We start from the raw sequence: 19,014 nt of genomic DNA, 5'->3' as shown, positions 1-19,014 counted from the left end.
ATGGCTAAGGATTTTGAACATTTCCTTAAGTGTCTTTCAGCCATTTTAGATTCCTCTGTTGAGAGTTCTCTGTTTAGGTCTGTACTCCATCTTTTTATTGGATTATTTGTTCTTTCGATGACCAATTTCTTGAGTTCTTTGTATATTTTGGAGATCAGACCTCTCTGTCTGATGTGGGGTTAGTGAAGATCTTTTCCCATTCTGTAGGCTGTGGTTTTGTCTTGTTGACCGTGTCCTTTGCTTTATAGAAGCTTTTCAGTTTCAGGAGGTCCCGTTTATTAATTGTTTCTCTCAGTGTCTGTGCTGCTGGGTTTATATTTAGGAAGTGGTCTCCTGTGCCAATGTGTTAAAGTGTACTTCCCACTTTCTCTTCTATAAGGTTCAGTGTGGCTGTCTTTATTTTGAGGTCTTTGGTCCATTTGGACTTGAGTTTTGTGCATGGTGATAGATCTGGGTCTATTTTCATTCTTCTACAGGTTGATATCCAGTTATGTCAGCACCACTTGTTAAATATGCTTTCTTTTTTCCATTTGATATTTTTTGCTTCCTTGTCAAAAATCAGGTGTTTGAAGGTGTGTGGATTAGTATCTGGGTCTTCTACTTGGTTCCATTGGTCCTCCTGTCCGTTCTTATGCCAATACCAGGCTGTTTTCAGTACTGTAGCTCTGTAGTAAATTTTGAAGTCAGGAATCGTGAACATAGAAAACCTTTGTGCAAATTCTCCTCTTTGCTGCTCTTCAGGGCTGTGTCTTAGTGTTGTCAGTATTTGCCTCCTGAGTCTCTCCTGTCGTGTTCTGGAGGGTCTTTGTTCTTGGGACAGGGTTCTCAGTGTCGCCCTGGCTAGCCCGGAACTTGCTCAGTGGACCAGGCTGCCTTTAAACTCACAAAGATCTGTCTGCCCCTTCCTCCTGAGTATTGGGGTTAAAGGTACCCAACATCATGTTCTTTATTCTTCCTAAGACTTTAAGCCAGTTGCTTCCCTATGTCAGAACTGGTATGAAGTGGTCTGAGATGATGGCTCAGTAAATAACATACCTATTACACAAGCATCAGGGCCTGGGTTAGAATCCCCAGGACCCACATGAAAGCCAGATGTGGTGGTTCGTACCCCTTAGTATTGGGGGTTGGAGGAGACAGGGCATGTAGCCAGGTAGCCAGTCACTGAAGCCTGGGTTCAGAGAGAGAAGAGGAGAGATGGAAAGTGACTGAAAGACACCAGCTCCTAGCCTTCACATGCACATACAGACATGTATGTACATCCCCCCATATTCCCTAAAGCATGCACACACAGACATCTCCCCATCCCGAGTGCCCCACCACACACTATTAAAAAGAAACTAATAGGAAGTACAATTCTCTTGGTCTATCTAGCTGCCTGTTGTTTTATTTTGTTGGTTTTTCAAGCCAGGGTTTCTCTGTAGTTTTGGAGCCTGTCCTGAAACACACTCTGTAGCCCAGGCTGGCCTCGAACTCACAGATCTGCCTCTGTTTCCTGAATGCTGGGATTAAAGATGTGCACCACCACAGCCTGGCCTATCTCCCTTTTATTAGGCATTTGCTTTTTATCATGTCTGCCAGGAAGCTCACATCTAGTTGCCAGATCTCTGTTGCCAGGGCTTATGTGTGTAGCTCAGTAGCAGAGTGACCGTGTGAGAGATCCTGGTTCAATCCCTGGCACCAAAACCAAAACAAAACAAATGAAAGACCTGGAAACCACTACTGCGGTTTCAAAAATGGAATTTTTGTTCTTGTTACATACATCATCAGCAAGTGGGCAGATGCCCTTCATTCCTCCCTAGCCCCTTTTCAAACAGGGTCTCACATGATAACCCAGGCTCACCCGGCATTCACTATGAAGCCGAGGCTAGCCAAGAGCTCATGACAGTTTTCTACCTCAGGCTCCCAAGTGCTGCAATTACAGATGTTAGTCACTACTCCTGGCAGTGTGTCCCTCTCCTGTGATGCTGGAGACAGCTAAGTGTGACCCTATCAATGGTCTCCGCCATAGCCTGGTCTTTCATCTTGTGAATCAAGTATCTTGAGGCCCAGGAGGCGATGGCTGTCTGGGGGGCTGATGGCTCATGGGATTGGGGTCGCCCGGCTCTGTGGGTAAGCAGAGTCCTCCACCTAGCCTTCCATTTGCTGCTTCTCCTGACTTAATGGCTTCCAGGAGAACGTCAGTGAGCATGCTTTGGAGCTTTCTGGAAGGAGGAAAGACTAACAGCCTGGCTTGGAGGCTCTCTGCACCCCTGCCAGGCTGTTCCTGTGGACTCCCACAGCTCTCACGGCTGATGTCAGCTGAGCTTGACATATTTTTCTTCTTAATTCTTCCAAAAACATTCTAACACCATTACATAAAGTGTGTTAGTCCCCACCCCCACGTGACAGCCTCTGCAGTGTGGCTGTGTCCTCTCTACCATGTCCAGTCTGCTGTTTGCCTCTGTCCAGCAATAGCTGGGCCTGAGTGGGAGGCTGGGATGCCTGAATGTGGAGGGGGACTTGACCCCGCATGCAAAGATCAAGGACCCACTCAGGGCCTACAGAGCCAGAGGATGAAACCATGGGAACTGTACCTGAATGTGAGCTTGCCACTGTTGGAGGATGGGGTCTTGGGCTCAGCAGCCGGGCTGGTCCTTGTAACCTTTGTTTCTGGGGTGTCAGGTCTGAGGTCAGGGGTTCAGAGGTAAAAGCACGAAAGAAAGCTTTGATGCTTGAAGGGTGGAAAGAGGAGCCACCTGCTCCCGCCATAGCTCCTGCTGTGTCAGGGGCTTAGCTTCCTCCTCCCTGGCCTCCTCCCTACGATAACAGCCCAGGAGACCGGATTATGGCTGCTCAAAATTCTGTTTATTGTTCCCTTGTAATTAAAAAAAAAAAATACCCCAGGCATTTCATGGGGATTTCGGGAAGTGCAGAAAAGTTTAAAGAAGAAAACGCCAGTCTACTGCTACCTCCTCCTGCTGTCCTGGTGTTGGCCCCACAGACACTGCACAGCCTCTGTGTGCTAGCCATGGGCCTGCTTCTCTGGGCTGCCGTACATACCCTCGGTGGCTTCACTGTCAGGGCTCCAGACCCTGTCCACAGAGACATCAACCAGTTGGGGTCTGGTAAATGCTGAATGAATTCCAAACCGATGGACGTAGCTATAGAACGAAGTTGAAGGGCTACACACAGAGAAACCCTGTCTTGAAAAACCAAAACAAAACGAAACAAAAGTTGAAGTCCATGCAGTGGTGGTGCACGTCTTTAATCCAGCACTCGGGAGGCAGAGGCAGGCAGATCTCTGAGTTTGAGGCCGCCCAGGTCTATAGAGTGAATTTCAGGACAGCCAGGACTACACAAAGAAACCCAGTCTCAACAAAACAAAACAGAGAGAGAGGGGGGAGAGAGAGAGAGAGAGAGAGAGAGAGAGAGAGAGAGAGAGAGATGAAAATTGAAACTAGGGCTGGAGAGATGGCTGCTCTCCCAGAAGAACCAGGTTTGATTCCCACACGGCAGCTCCTAACTGGGTGTGACTCCAGATCTAGGAGAATCTATTGCCCTCTTCTGGTCTCTGTGACTACCAGGCTCACACATGGTGCCTAGACATACATGCAGGCAAAACACCCATATACATAAATAATTTTAAAGCATATATAAGGGACTGAAGAAGTGGCCAGCACTGGCTGCTCTTCCAGAGGATCCAGGTTCAGTCCCCAGCACTCACATGGCAGATTGTTTCTCTAGTCATGTGGGATCCAATGCCCTCTTCTGCTGTGCAGACAAACACATACATAAAACATCCACATACATAAGTAAATAATTATTTTAAAACTTTTAGAGTTGAAGAAGTTGAAATCATATCCTGTACTTTACCTCGCTTTTTGGTATTAAGGACATTAATTCTAGGCTTCACCTGTGCTAAGTCATTCTGCCGCTAAGGCGTGCCACGCCCTGAGTACACTTCCCCCGCAGGGCGGATTCAACTCATTCTGTGTCTGAGGGGGACCTTAAATTCCTGACCCTCCTATCTTCACCTGCTAGGTGTCGGGATCACAGGCATACACTACTCTGCTTTGTTCTGGCTTTTAAACAATTGATTTGTTGTTCTTACTGTTGTCACTGCAGTTCTGAGGACGGAGTCTAGAGCCTGTGCGTGCTTCACAAGCTCTGTCCACTCTGCAATAGACACCATTTCCTTTTAGATTTATTTCTACTATTCTCTGTGTCTAAGTGTTTTTGCCTGCATGTACATCTTTGCACCACATTTGTGCCTGAGGAGGTGGTGAGCCTCCATGTGGGCACTGGGAATTGAACCCAGGTCCCATGCAGCAGCAAGAAGTGCTCTTAGCACTGAGCCAACTCTCCAGCCCTAGGCAGTCGTTTTTTTAGTTTTAATTTTGAAAGGAATACACTTTCCAAGCTGGAATAGGTAGTGTCTACCTGTGATCATACCGCTTGAGAGGAAACAGGAGGATCAAGAATTCAATGGTGTCGTCAGCGATATATAGAATATGAGGCTATAGTATATAGTCCAGCTCTATGAGACTGTCTAAAAAACAAACAAAACATGGCAAAACATATTCAAAGCTAATGGGAAAGTTCCAAGGACTGTGATTCCTGTCCCCACCCCTGCCCTTCTCGTTTTTTGATGTGGGGTCTCACTTTGTTCTCTAGCCTGGTCTGGGACTCATGAAAGTCCTGTTCAGCCTCTGAAGTGCCGTCACTACCAGTGTGAGCCACTGTCCCCAGTGAACTCTGCTTCTCTTTGCCCAGATACACTAGCTGTGAACTGAGCTGCAAGTGTGTCTTCAAGCAGTGACGTCGACTTTGCCCATCTTCAGATACATGAGTGAGGCATGCAGGTTCTTTCCTCCCAGTTCCTGGAGGAAACGGCTCTGGTATGAAGAGCTGAGTTCTAGGACTCCTTCACTAGTTTTGTCATTGGAAAAACAGAAGTTTCTGGGCTGGCTGTAGCTCGGTGTGGAGTGCTAGCCTGGCCTGAGTCTCTGGGTTCTTCACCAAGAAGAAAACAGAGAAAAGTGAATTGAAGTCAGCTTATCTCTTGCTGGCCACTGCTTGACCTGTGGGCTGGGAACAGAGCTGGTCCAGTTAGGGCTCATGGCTGCTTTGTCCACAGTGGAACTCAAGATTGAAGTGGTGCTGCCAGAGAAAGAGCGGGGCAAGGAGGAGCTGTCTGCCAGCGGAAAGGGCAGTCCCCGGGCTTACCAGGGCAATGGCACAGCACGCCACTTCCATGCCGAAGAGCGCCTGCCCACCACGCAGCCCTACCCCAGCCCCCAGGACTGTGTGGAGGCTACTGTCTGTCATGTCAAGGACCTCGAGAATGGCCAGTGGGTGCTGGACTGTGAGGGTGGTGGCGGGGCCTGAGGTGGAGGGCATGGGAGAGGCCACACATGAGGGGTTGGGCTGAAGCCGTGGTCTGGAATGGACTGTGGCTCTTGACACCCTGGGTGCAGCCTTTTTGCTTCTGCCACTCTGGGTATGCCAAAGACTGGACCCTGGGAGGAGGTGCTTACAGAAAGAGGTGACTGGCTTCTGGCTTGACCTCTAACTGAACACAACTCCTCCCAGGATGCGGGAAGTGGAGCTGGGCTGGGGAAAGGTGTTGCTGGTGAAGGACAATGGGGAATTCCACGCCCTGGGCCATAAGTGTCCCCACTATGGAGCACCTCTGGTTAAAGGTGAGCAAAGGCAGGATACCTGGGAGATGGGATACGACCATCCATGCTTATATAGGGATTCTTGAAGGCCCCAGGACCCTCATCCATTTGTGGAATCTCCTGGGCTGGGGAGAGATTCAGCAGGATCCAGTACCCATGGAGCCCTAGAGAACAGTCTCTGGGCATGGCTCTAGCCTGGTATTCATTTGCCTCTTCTAGGTGTTCTGTCCCGGGGACGTGTGCGCTGCCCCTGGCATGGTGCCTGCTTCAACATCAGTACTGGGGACCTAGAGGACTTCCCAGGCCTGGACAGTCTGCATAAGTTCCAGGTAGGGTAGTGCCACGGACCGTCTCTCTGGGAGACTGCAATCCACGGGAGAACAGGGGTGAAGGATAGGAAAGTCAGGATACGACGCAAGGGAATGACAGACAGACACACTGTGTAGTGAGAATCTGCTGCAATTTTATCTCTGCAAAGTTCAGGTTTATATACAGGACAAATCAAAGAACTTGGCATGTGTGCATTATCACCCCACTCACAGTTCTAGACATAAATAAGCATTATCTAACCCAGGACTTTCTTTGTACCACAGCTGCAAGGACTTTCAGTTCTGTTTTCTAAAAACACTGTCTCACACCACAGTTAATCAGCAAGAGCTATTTCTCAAGGTTAAAGCCTCAGAGTTCAAAGCCCTCATTAATATATTTTTATTATACTTTGTTGCACTGTATCCAGGCCCAGGTATGCTTTTCATTCCTCATCAGATGTTTTATACCAATATTCTAAAGCTGGTTTCATGTTTTCTGCTAATTCTTTTCCCTCAATCTTTTTTCTCATCTTTGGTAGAAAAGCACTAGGGTTTTCTAGTTCCTGCTAACTTTTCCATAAACGGAAGCTCATGATATAACTGCTTCTTTCCCTGATAGTTTACTCATTTATTCCCAAATTCATAATAATTCTCTCTACTCTACATTATCTAAAAATCCTCCCAAACTTAAGTTAGGGGCGGCCTGTTTTATCTCTTCCAGAACTGCTTTAGTAAATGGTGGAGCGGATTTCAGAGGATCATCAGTTTCATTCTATACTGTGATTCTTGGGAACTTGGTCAGTTGCAAACAGGAAAGATAAGATATACAAAGAAAGAGCATACAGAGTGCCAGGAGGGCTCGCTTCCAAGGCCATCCCTTAGCAGGATGCCTGTCTTCGGCATCAGGTCCCTTGTGGACTGCTGATTGCCAGGAGACTGCCTGAGGCTGCGCTCCAGGAAGCTCTAACCTCAGTCCTTCAGCAGGCTCAGGCCAGTGCAATGGCATTTGTCACTACATGGCAGTTACTGCTGTGGACGTGGCAGGGTAGGAGCCTGTGGCGTGGGGTCAGGACTGAAGCGTCTCAGAGTTTGGTGCTGATGCTGTGCTGTCCTCCCAGGTGAAGATCGAGAAGGAGAAGGTGACTGTTCGGGCAAGCAAGCAGGTACAGGGTGACTCAGGGTTGATGGAAGGGCTTGGAATAGGTCAGTGTGGGATGGGATGAGGGATTGCAGGGTGGAGATGAGGCTGGGCTGGAGCTTCAGGAACCAAGCTTCCCCCTCCCACCACTCCCAGGCCCTGCAGCTGCAGCGAAGGACAAAGGTGATGGCCAAGTGTATCTCTCCAAGTGCTGGCCACAGCAGTAGCACCAATGTGCTCATAGTGGGTGCAGGTTGGTGTTGGGGGTGATAAAGGAAAGGGGAAGCGTGGAGGGAGGAAGAGCCCTTGGCCTTGGCCTATGGTCCTGTCCCTCAGGTGCTGCTGGCCTGGTGTGTGCAGAGACACTGAGGCAAGAGGGCTTCTCAGACCGGATCGTCCTTTGCACACTGGATCGACATCTGCCCTATGACCGGGCCAAGCTCAGCAAGGTGGGAGTGGGACAGTACCTGGACCCTTATTCCTCCAGGGCCCTGTCGCATCCATGTAGAGCCTTGCCTGGCACTAATTGGAGGTCGAGCTGACTGTTTTCTCTGGTCTCCCAGGCTTGTCTGTGGTGCTCCTGAGAGATCTGGGTTTGTTGAGTTCTGTCTTATAGCCCCCATGTGACCCAGAGTGAGCTCACCCTCCCTGGGCTCTGTGTCCTCTATTGCACTTGGGAGGCAAAGGCAGGTAGATCTCTGTGAGTTTGATCTACTTAGCTAGTTCCGGGCCAGCCAGAGCTACAAACTGAGACCCTGTCTCAATAAAATAAATAAGTAAGTAAGTAAAAAGGAAATGGAGTGGTCATCATCTGGACTTGACTCGTGACCGTGTTCCCCAGTCCCTGGACGCGCAGCCTGAACAGCTGGCCCTGAGACCTAAGGAGTTCTTCCGGGCCTATGGTATCGAGATGCTCACTGAAGCCCAGGTATGAGGGGAAGGGTGGAAACTGGCAAAGAGAAAGCTTCACTGGTTGGCACACACCTTTAACCCAGCACTTAGGAGGCAGAGGCAGGTGGATCTCTGAGAGTTCAAGGCCAGCCTGGTCTACAGAGTGAGTTCCAAGACAGCCAGGGGTACACAGAGAAACCCTGTCTTGAAAAATAAAACAACCAAAAACTAACAATGACAACAACAACAACAAACAAAAAAAAAAGAGGAGAAAAAAGAGCTTCAAGGGAACCAGAAATGACATGAGGCCACGTGTACCCCTGGGGTGTATGATTGCTCAGCCCTTTGTCCAGGTCTGGGACTAGCACTGAGCCTACGGGAGATGGTATGACCCCAGTTTAGACAAGAGAGCCTGGTGGAACTTGGAAGCTTTGAGGGGTTAGTGGATGCCTGGAATTTAAATAAAGGAGCCCAGACTGGGGGACTGCCCTGCAGTTGCTGCCCAGGAGCCCAACTTCTGGGTTTAGGGGATCTTGGAACTCAGAAGTGAGCAGCAAGGCCCAGGCCTGTGGCAAGGTCTCCCTCTGCCCACGGGGGTTACAGGTGGTCACAGTGGATGTGAGAAATAAGAAGGCTGTGTTCAAGGATGGCTTCAAGCTGGAGTATAGCAAGCTGCTGCTGGCACCAGGAAGCAGGTGGGTGGATATCTCCTGCCTTTACCAGACACTCGGTAACTGGGCATCAGCCAGGATGGGAGGCTGTCACTAATACCCCAAATCTTAGCCCTAAGACCCTGAACTGCAAAGGCAAAGACGTGGAGAATGTGTTCACTATCCGCACCCCCGAGGATGCCAATCGCGTGGTGCGGCTCGCCCGTGGCCGCAACGCTGTTGTGGTGGGAGCGGGCTTCCTGGGTGAGTAGCTTCAAGGGATGTGTGTGGTGCTTAACCACCATGGCCAGTCCCCTGTATGTGCTGGTCCTCGGTGTCAGAGTGCCAGCCTTGCCACTCCTGCCCATCACCCAGGGATGGAGGTGGCTGCCTATCTGACTGAGAAGGCCCACTCCGTGTCTGTGGTGGAGCTGGAGGAGACACCCTTCCGGAGGTTCCTAGGGGAACGTGTTGGTCGTGCCCTTATGAAGGTGAGCCTGGCCTGTGGACCCTGATTGTCTAGCCTAGCCCCAGGCCATAATCTCACCCACGCCCCGTGTGCCGGCTTGCTTGTACAGATGTTTGAAAACAACCGGGTGAAGTTCTATATGCAGACAGAGGTGCTGGAGCTGCGGGCTCAGGAGGGCAAGGTGGGCTTTTCTCTCTGCTGGTGCTCTCTGTGTCTCTCCTGGGCTCGGGAACTGTGTTCATTTGCTCATCCACTCCCTCCCCACAGCTGCAGGAGGTGGTGCTGAAGAGTAGCAAGGTTCTGCGGGCAGATGTCTGTGTGGTAGGCATTGGTGAGTAGACAAGCAGGCGCTAGTGAACAGAGTCGCCCATACACACTTTCAAGTGACCTTGGACCCTTACGTGAGCCTCAATTTCCACATCTGTAAAATGGGATCCCAGGGGTACCCACTTTACAGAACCCTTGGGAAAGATGTGGACCTGGCTTAGCCCAGGCCTCATGGAGCAGGTGACTGCTACCAACTGATACCTAGGACACAGATAAGCCTCCGATTGGTTCCTGTGCCAGCTGACATAGTAGTTTGGGGAAGAGCCAAGCTGGACGATGGCTTGTGGATCCCCATCAGGGAGTTCTATACCACATATTGGGGCAGACAGCTCCTGGGACTAAATGCTAAGGAGCAGAGTGTGGATGCATGGCTTCTGTCTGTTAGGTGCGGTGCCTGCCACCGGCTTCCTGAGGCAGAGTGGCATTGGTCTGGATTCCCGAGGTTTCATCCCAGTCAACAAGGTGGGCAGGGTGCTGGGTGGGGCGTGGCTGGAGGCCCACCTCAGCTCCTGTAGCACCCACCGAGCCCTGACCCTCTCCCCACAGATGATGCAGACCAACGTCCCAGGCGTGTTTGCTGCTGGCGATGCCGTGACCTTTCCCCTTGCCTGGAGGAACAATCGGAAAGTGAACATCCCACACTGGCAGATGGCTCATGCCCAGGGTATGGCCAGCCCTGAGGCAAGTTAAGGGCTGGAAGGCCATCCTAGGGTCTCGGCCACCTTCCGGCCCATTTCCCAGTCGTTGATTTGGGGTCTTAAGTTCAAGGCTAGGTAGTGGCTTGTTAATGAGCCCCATCCAGTGATCAGTGCACAGAGTGGCCCCTCTGCAGAGACCCTCTGTATACCGTTTAGCTGGGTAAAGCCCTTTCCAATCGTATGTCCCCTCCTTTTTTGTTCTCAGGGTCATGTATTTGGCAGGATTCTCCCTTGACCAGAAACCACCACAGAGGGTTCGAGAAAGGGTCTGTTTAGTAGGCTGGCTTCTCACTCAAGGCCTGTCTCTCCTCACTGCTGTAATCTCTGTGCACTCAGTTGCTTTATGAATCCCCAGAGGCAGCTGTATAGCCCAGGCTCATCTGGGTTTATGGAACCGCCTTCACGAACATTTGGTAGCCACCAGGTTTCTTGAGCCTCATGGATTATATCCACCTGGTTGTCATCCCTAAGATGCAGATAGCAGTGTGTTAACCATTCCAGGGCCTTATAAAAGACCTCCAGATTTCTAGTCTTGGACAGGGGACTTGCTCCTTACATCTTCTGTCTTCCTTTTATTCTTCCTTCACCATTATCTGGAAGACTGATAATAATGGTATCTCCCACCCAGTATCTGTTTAAATTCAAGGTCTAAAGTTGCAGCTAGAGAATAGGAAACCAAAGGCTACTCCTTGGCCAAATATAATTAGGACTTAGGGCTGTCCTGAGCTTAAGTGTATCTATCCAGCTATGAGTTCAGGCGGAGCTTCAGAAGTGGAAAGCCACCTGTGCTAACTCCGCAGGCCCCTGCCATTTCTCCCTCTGGCCTTTGTGCTCCAGTGTCGTAGTCCCTCGTTAGATATGTCTGATCAGTTTTCTGTGTACACAGTTGTGAAGTAGTTCACAACCCTAGTAGGCCCTTCAGATGTTCAACACATCAAAGAGGAGCAATGTAAGTGGATCTCTTGGGGTCCGTGTTCCCTCGGTACCAGTTAAGTGCATCAAAGGTGGGCTGTAGGCTGAACATGGTGCCTACATGTTTGGGGAGTCCTGGATGACAACCTGTCAAGGGTCCCCAGAGTGGACTGAGGGCAGACAGTGTTGGGGTGGCAAGGGAAAGGGTTGGGCTCTAACCACCCTGGGTCTTTCAGGGCGGGTAGCAGCTCAGAACATGCTGGCACAGGAGGCGGAGATCAACACAGTGCCCTATCTGTGGACTGCCATGTTTGGCAAGAGCCTCCGCTATGCGGGTAACTAAAAGCCTGTAGAGGGTAGCTAAAACCTGTATGGGGATGGGGATTAGCCTGCAGCGCTGGGGGTAGGGCCTGAAGGTCCTTTGGGATTAGGTGTAGGGTTGGGTGCAGTATGCACTAAGAACCGGCAAACAAGCTGACGCACTGCAGGTGTGGCTGTGTGCCGTAACCCCAGCAGTCTGACGGTTAAAATGGAAGATCAGGATTGGAGGACAATTTGGGCTAAATGTTGAGACTTAGGTGGCGGGCTAGGAACTACTCCGGAGAAGAGGGTTGGTGAGATGGCTCAGTGGGTAAGGGTTCTTGCTGCCAAGCTCATGACCTGAGTTTGATTCCTAGGACCTAAAAAGTGGAAGGAGAGAATCAATTCCTGCAAGTTGTCTTCTGACCTCCACATACACACACAAAATAAATGTAGTTTTTAAAAAAGAGGGGGCTGGAGAGATGGCTCAGAGGTTAAGAGCATTGCCTGCTCTTTCAAAGGTCCTGAGTTCAATTCCCAGCAACCACATGGTGGCTCACAGCCATCTCTAATGAGGTCTGGTGCCCTCTTCTGGCCTGCAGACATACACACAGACAGAACATTATAATAATAAATAAATGAATAAATAAATAAATAATAAAAAAAATAAAAATAATAAAAATAAAAAAGAGTAGGACCGGGCTGGAGAGATGGCTCAGTGGTTAAGAGCACTGGCTGTTCTTCCAGAGGTCCTGAGTTCTATTCCCAGCAACCACATGATGGCTCATGACCATCTGTAATGAGATCTGGCGCCCTCTTCTGGTGTGTGTGCAGGCAGAGCACTGAGAATACTGTGTACATAATAAATAAATAAATCTTTTTTTAAAAAAAGAGTAGATCCAGAAAATGGTGGCAAATGACCTTAGGTCAAGCACTCAGGAGGGAGAAGCAGCTGGATCTCTGAGATTGAGGCCAGCCTCGTCTACAGAGTGAGTTCCAGGACAGCCAAGGCTGCACAGAGAGACCCTGTCTAGGAAAACCAAGACAGATAAGAGAGGGCAAGGGGGAGACAGGAGTAGGGGGGTTGTTGAGAGGGCAGAGTGGGAGCCTATGAAGACTGTTCCCTTCCCCAGTTTACATGGGTACCCTCTCCCTTCCACAGGCTATGGAGAAGGCTTCGATGATGTCATCATTCAGGGGGATCTGGAAGAGCTGAAGTTTGTGGCTTTTTACACCAAGTGAGAGAAATGGGCTACAATGGGAGCGTGGGGCAGCAGGAGTGCTATTGGGAATGGATGGCCACAGTGCTCCCAAAGCAGGAGGGGCTTGGCTAAAGGGAAGTGAAGGGCAGAGGGGTAGCTGAGCAGGCAACATCGCAAAGATGAGGAGGCAGTAATAACCCTTTCACCATCAAACAATATTGTGTCTTCTGGATAGTTCTTTTGGTAAGTGTTGAAACCGAGGTGGGTTCTACAACTAGGAGAGGTATACTGGTAGAGAAAGGGTGATGCTAAGGCTGGGCCCATCTCTGCACTGTGCCAAGGGCTGGAACTTCCAGAGCTTTCTCATGCAGTTGACAGTAGTGGGACCAATAGAGGGCTGGGTGCTTGGGACATCTGTTTTCCTGGACAAGAGCTTCTCAGCGCCCCAGGTGGACAGAAGAGTATTGGGATCTTCCAGGACTATCCTAGTGGTCCTCAGGCTCAGGCTCCTTCTCTCTATAGAGGTGACGAAGTGATTGCTGTGGCCAGCATGAACTACGATCCCATTGTATCCAAGGTGGCTGAGGTGCTGGCCTCAGGTCGAGCCATCCGGAAGCGGGAAGTGGAGTGAGTATGGGTGTGGGAAGTCTTCGGGTGTCCTGGGTAGGGTCTACTCAGGCTCCCATGGCAGCCTATTGCTCCCACAGTCCTGTAGACTTAGTTTCCATGGCTCCTGGGCAGGCTTTAGCAGCAGATGTGATTACAAGAGCAGAAAGGAAACAGGTGTGTGCCCCAGAGTGGAGCCAGTGCTGAGGGATGGAGCCCAAGCTGGTGACTTGTGACCAGTATGATTTTGTACTAAGCCTAGGAGGGGAAACAGCTAGTTTTGCCCCGGATATGCCCTACACAGAGATGTGGGGGCTGTGTGATGTCTGGGAGGCACTGAACATTAGCCATTACTGTCTCCCAGCACAGTGCCAATGAGAGTCCCCTGTAGCTTGACGGTGTACAGAGAACTTCTAGGAACTAGGGACAGGCCAAGGATTACTGAGGCTGTCTGACAGGGGTAGATCCTAGGGTGGAAACATCACAAGACCCAGAGTAGACCTGATAAATGACATGCTTTCTTTGGCCTTCTGTTTTTCCCTCTTGCCTTCGCAAAGGTTGTTTATGCTGCACAGCAAGTACGTGTGTTCTCGTCTTTCCCTTTCTTCTGAGCCTTTCTTCCCCAGCCCAATTATCAAACCCTCCTGCCCTGCCCAAGTCCATTTCCCTGCTAGGTGCTAGGCTGTGACACATAGCAGTCCCCACTGCTGTTTTCAAGAGTCATTTGCTCATGGTGCCTAGAATAGGGCACCTACCCTCTTCTGCCCGACTCATTGTCCTCTCATTCCTGCAGAACCGGCGACATGTCTTGGCTCACAGGGAAAGGATCCTGAGCTCTGCTGCGATGGACTTGGGCAGGCCTCCAGGGCACCAAGGTCAGAGATCGCATCCTGGGGGCAAGTGCCAATCTCCAATTTCCCAGGATCCCCCAGGGTGGAATCTGAGTCCTCCCATGGCCTGCCTTCAACTGTCTGCCTCCCCTCCAGAGAGGCTCCTGCTGCCTCTAGAAGATGGTCCATCCAAGGCCTCAGCTGTCATCGACAGCTGGTTTTAGAGGCACAACAGGTTTCCCAGCAAGACCCTGAAACATGACCTTGAAATTAAAACACGAGTACCTGCAGATCTGTGTCCCGGTGTAATTGGGCCAACACTCGAGGGAGAGCTAGGTATGGTGTGTCATACCTGTAACAGCAGAAGTCTGAGTCCATACTGAGCTACATGAGATCTTGTTTTGCTTTCAAGAAGCCAGAGGCAGCTTTCATATTTGCCCACTTAAGAAAGACAGAAGCTGGGACCCGAGGCAGACTCCATGCTCCTCACAGCAATCCGAGCTGTTTTACTACCATTATTAAATCACCTCATTGTTATATACTCAGAAATAAAAATACTCAGTGGATTACAGTAGCCCCTCAAAAACTTGCCCAGTCCTACTCCGTATTTCTCTATGATCTTTTGTACAGCTAGGACAGCCATTGTGAAGCTGCTCATGACTTCACTTTTATTATTTTACGTTTATAAGTGCTTACCATAGAAAGAAAAAAAAATACAACCAAGTTGAAATTAGAAAACCAATTAGCTTTTGCCTGAACTTTCTGAATCCTCATTTCAAAGGTGAAGGAACAATTCAACTGGCATTAAACTACATGTTAAAATACGCGGTTCGTGACGTGGCCAAGTGCGGGGCTTGCCCATCAGGTCCTGGGTCAAATGGAGAAATAGATGAAGCTCTTGCTCCTAAACAGGAACGGAGATCCTAGAGGTTCTCTGCCACCAAGAGTCCCGGGCAATAATAACTCCAAGGGGAAGGGGGAGCACTGAAGGCCAGGTTTGGGGGGTGCAAACAGAAGGTGGACGGTGGAGCCGCCTGCAAGCTTCATTTTGGAGTTCCGGGGGTGGTAGCTTCCGGGAGATGGGAAAGTCCAACTACAAGGCATGCTCTGGCCAGAGCGCGTTTCCCGAAAGGGAAAATCCAAGCAGATTCTTGGTCACAAATGCTTTCAGAGTGTGAAGTGCTCACAGTATAATAACGTGAAGGGCTCCGCCGCAGAACCCCTGACAGCTTGCAGTGCGCAGGACAGCGCAAAGCTTGTTGGGAAGGTGGGCCTGGCTAGGTGCAAGCTGGCCGGATGTGCTACAGCGTCGGCGCAGGGCTCTTCGGGAAATGTGGTCCCTTGGCGAGGCCCGGGCGGTGTCCGTGAGCCCTGCAACCTGGGGAGCTCATCCGGCCTGAACCAGGGATGGCTGCGCCCGGAGGCTCGGGGGCCCCGATCGGAGCCGGGGCCCTGGCCGGAGGGGTGCGTTCCAAGGTGGCTCCGAGCGTGGACTTTGACCACAGCTGCTCAGATAGTGTCGAGTACCTGACGCTCAACTTTGGACCCTTCGAAACAGTGCATCGCTGGCGACGCCTCCCACCCTGCGACGAATTCGTGGGCGCCCGGTACGACAGTGTGCAGGGGATCCTGAAGGCACTGGGAATGGGGACGAGAGCTGAGGAGGTCCCAGGATGGGCTCTGGGGCGAAAACCCGTGTGATGTCCTGGGGTCAGTAGTGACCCTAGGCAGAGCACCAGACCTATTTGTTGTGTTTCTAAGGGTCCAGTTTGGGTCCCCGAGCAGAGGTATGGGTGGAAGTCTGAAGAGTCCTCGGTGTGTCAGACGTCCCTGCTGTCTGATGAAATTGAAGGATCTCTGTAGATCTTGGCATTTGAGAGGCTTTTACCCAAACTTATGTGGCAGTCACCATGGGTGTCAGCCAAGAGAGTCCCGGCCCCACCACCCTTCACCTCTTTCTTTCTAGGCGCAGCAAGCACACAGTCGTGGCTTATAAGGATGCCATCTATGTGTTTGGCGGAGACAACGGGTGAGTTTGCCTGTTTTGATGGGAGTGGTGGCGGGGGACGGACGATGACGGTGAGGCGGACTGTTGTCTGAGAATGGGAGTCATTAGCCATGTCCTGAGAGCCTCTATTTCCCTATCTGTGAGGTACCTTGTACCTGGTTCCCAAGTTACGGTGAGGAAGATCCTGCCCTTAGAGCCTTCTCACTCCAGCAGTCAAATGTCAGCGCATGCTCAGTACATGGAACTATACTTGTTTTGACTCTATAGCCTATATCACCCTGAGTGGCACTTTTCTTCTTTCTCTATACTTTCCTCTGAGTTTTGCCCACTTGCTTGCTTTGTAACAAAAAGTATGGAGGACATGTTTGTTGGTTTTACATCTATTTCTGTGGGGGTGCATATGGAGATCAGACCACAACATGCAGGAGTTGTCTCAGATTGCGGGCCTTGGTGGCAAGTGCCATCTCTTGCTGAGCCCTCTCACTGCCTCCAAAATCAGTTCTATTGATGCTGTGCATGTCTCATTTCTGGGGATTTCCCTGTGTTGCTTTAACTTCCTGGAAAATAATCTTCCTGGAAATGACCTGCAGTTCTGGTGAGCGTCTCCATGCACACAGACTTCTTAGTTAAGCTGCGGTTTGTCGCAGGTAGCGTGGTGCAGGTGTGTGGGTTCACACAGGTCCGTGAAATGAAGACTCAAAGTGAAGACACTTTGAGGATGAACTTAACCTTTGCAGCCGTAGGGGACCCAGCCTCTGTGGACTGAATCTTTCCCTCAGCTCTTCAGCATTTTTATTTTTCCCTATAATTACACGTCAGCTAGTAGATTTCCATATGCTCAAAACAATGAATGAACCTTCCAAAAATACAATGCCAAGTGCAAATACCTGATTCATGAGGTACCACGGTTTTCAGGGTTGCCCCCTAACCAAGTTTTGCATAGGCTTTGTATCAGTGGGAAACTCTCAGACAAGATTCACATAGGGTAACAAAGTTTATCTGTAATACAAAGGATGGATTAGGGTTGCATGCTAACTCCGGAGCTAGGCCAGGTGTGGCCTAATGGGGGTTATGGCTAGCGGTGATTGTGCCAGGCTGGCAGGAATTGCTGCCACAGAGATTATATGTTTGCAGGCCCAGAACCTGGCTGAAAGCCCAGGAAGGGGACTCTTGGTCATGTAGACTACCTGGGGTAGCTGATCTAGAGCAGGTGAGATATTCGGGTCTCTATTAGAACATGCACACTTGGCCATGGTCCTCTGGCATTTATCTTATCTCCACACCCTCTTTTTCAAGAGCAGCTGGGGATGCATTTACCACTGCTGTCAGTCAGAGCGTCTGATGTCCTGGCACCTGTGTAAAACCGAGTCCTCCCAGGAGTGAATGAGGCCTGCTGCGCACTTGTGTTTCCCTGGTTCTCAGCCGGCCCTCTGGCTGTCTTGTATTTGGATTGTTCAAAACACCCTGCTGTCCAGCCTTTTGCCATGTTGTTCCTTCCCAGACATGCTTCTCGCTTCCCTTCTAATGTTCCTTATGGATGAGGCCTTTCTGGCCTCGCTTACCGCTTACCAGCTCCATTTGCCCCCACCCTCCACAGACTGCAAGTGTTGGTGCCGATCTGTTTCCTCTGCCAAGACAAGGCATCTTTCTCCTCACCTTGCTGTACCAGTGCCCAGATGTTCCAGTCAGCATTTACTGAGTTAAAAGATGAGCCTTAGTAAGAATTCCCCATACCAAAAAGACCAGTGTCCAACATAAGGTGGAGGGTGGTAACTCAGGATCGCTGTCCTTAGCGTTTTCTGGAGCAGGTAGACAATTGTGTGGTGATAAGCGGTAGTGGTTTTGGTATGCAGTTTCAGAAGAAAGTTAGAGAAAGCTGAATTATGCATCTGTTTGTGACTTAAGATAAACCAGGGCAGCCTCCGTTCAACAGTGGAAGGAAGAGTTCCTACCGGGCAGTAGCACCTTTGCACACTGAAAGGTAGGAGCAGGGAAAGCTGGGGGTGGGGCCTGGTCAGCTAGGTTAGAGTTCTTCAGAGCTTCAGCAGGGACCTCCTCATCCTGCAGACCCAGGAAGACTGCAGTCTCCAGTTTTGCAAGCAAACTGTTAGGTCTTGGGATTATCTGATCCTTAATGCTTGAGTTTATGAGGCATTTGGCCCCAGTAACTGTTCTGGTTTGTCCTGGCCTTTGGGGGCCCAGTATAGGAACTCAGTTCAAAATAGTGGCCTCAGCTGGGTGGTGGTGGCGCATGCCTTTAATCCCAGCACTCAGGAGTCAGAGGCAGGCGGATCTTTGTGAGTTCAAGACCAGCCTGGTCTACAAGAGCTAGTTCCAGGACAGGCTCCAAAACCACAGAGAAACCCTGTCTTGAAAAACAAACGAAAGAAAGAAAGGAAGAAAGAAAGAAAGAAAGAAAGAAAGGAAGGAAGGAAGGAAGAAAGAAAGAAAAAAAAAACCCCAGTGGTCTCCCATTATTTTAATAAGCACCAGGAAGCTTAAGTAGGAGTTAAATGAAGGAGGGCATAATACCAGCTTCTAAGCTTTGCCCTCCTAGCTGTTCAGCCATGCTTCTTCTCCCATAAAATGAAGTCAGGGAGGGTATCCACCTGACCCAGACTGAGCAAGGTTGGATGCCCTGTGAAGGCCTGGTCTGATGGGACTGCTTGAGGGGCTGTTGGCTCACTTTTCTCCTTCCACCTTAACAAGAGTTGGTAACATGCGGGGCGGTGGTGGCGCACGCCTTTAATTCCAGCACTGGGGAGGCAGAGGCAGGCGGATCTCTGTGAGTTCGAGACCAGCCTGGTCTACACTACAAGAGCTAGTTCTAGGACAGGCTCCAAAACCACAGAGAAACCCTGTCTCGAAAAACCAAAAAAAAAAAAAAAAAAAAAAGGAAGGAGGTAACATGCGATGATGCAGGCTGACCCGGAGGACAGTGGGTTCATCTTAATGCTGGAGATGTAGGCTAACCCGGTGGACAGTGGCAGTGGAGTCATCTTAGTTCTGGTGATG

General features: G+C 50.3%; 2 protein-coding genes across 4 annotated transcripts in view; both read left to right on the top strand.

The window, feature by feature from the left end:
• Aifm3 (apoptosis inducing factor, mitochondria associated 3) overlaps positions 1-14,281 on the top strand; it is an 18,488-nt gene extending 4,207 nt beyond the window's left edge. The window contains exons 2-20 of one of the 2 annotated variants that reach the window (XM_026777451.1): positions 5,117-5,330; positions 5,572-5,681; positions 5,880-5,989; positions 7,087-7,131; positions 7,263-7,359; positions 7,443-7,555; positions 7,948-8,034; positions 8,601-8,692; positions 8,781-8,911; positions 9,023-9,138; positions 9,226-9,297; positions 9,384-9,447; positions 9,829-9,905; positions 9,990-10,107; positions 11,290-11,388; positions 12,516-12,591; positions 13,078-13,182; positions 13,719-13,739; positions 13,955-14,281. In XM_026777451.1, the coding sequence (XP_026633252.1) occupies positions 5,117-5,330; positions 5,572-5,681; positions 5,880-5,989; positions 7,087-7,131; positions 7,263-7,359; positions 7,443-7,555; positions 7,948-8,034; positions 8,601-8,692; positions 8,781-8,911; positions 9,023-9,138; positions 9,226-9,297; positions 9,384-9,447; positions 9,829-9,905; positions 9,990-10,107; positions 11,290-11,388; positions 12,516-12,591; positions 13,078-13,182; positions 13,719-13,739; positions 13,955-13,994 (1,787 nt within the window). In that variant the 3' untranslated portion in view covers positions 13,995-14,281. The remainder of the gene's footprint in view (positions 1-5,116; positions 5,331-5,571; positions 5,682-5,879; positions 5,990-7,086; positions 7,132-7,262; positions 7,360-7,442; positions 7,556-7,947; positions 8,035-8,600; positions 8,693-8,780; positions 8,912-9,022; positions 9,139-9,225; positions 9,298-9,383; positions 9,448-9,828; positions 9,906-9,989; positions 10,108-11,289; positions 11,389-12,515; positions 12,592-13,077; positions 13,183-13,718; positions 13,740-13,954) is intronic. The other variant, XM_026777452.1, reaches the window with a different exon arrangement.
• Positions 14,282-14,534: 253 nt separating this feature from the next.
• The window catches only part of Lztr1 (leucine zipper like transcription regulator 1), a 20,069-nt gene continuing 15,589 nt past the window's right edge, over positions 14,535-19,014 (top strand). For both annotated transcript variants that reach the window (XM_026777450.1, XM_005369988.3), the window contains exons 1-2: positions 14,535-15,598; positions 15,958-16,020. In XM_026777450.1, the coding sequence (XP_026633251.1) occupies positions 15,399-15,598; positions 15,958-16,020 (263 nt within the window). In that variant the 5' untranslated portion in view covers positions 14,535-15,398. The remainder of the gene's footprint in view (positions 15,599-15,957; positions 16,021-19,014) is intronic.

The sequence above is a fragment of the Microtus ochrogaster genome, unplaced genomic scaffold (assembly GCF_000317375.1).
Source record: "Microtus ochrogaster isolate Prairie Vole_2 unplaced genomic scaffold, MicOch1.0 UNK68, whole genome shotgun sequence".
NCBI classification, from domain to species: domain Eukaryota; kingdom Metazoa; phylum Chordata; class Mammalia; order Rodentia; family Cricetidae; genus Microtus; species Microtus ochrogaster.
Note: the sequence above shows the minus strand (reverse complement) of the source record. Positions and strands in the feature narration are given on the sequence as shown.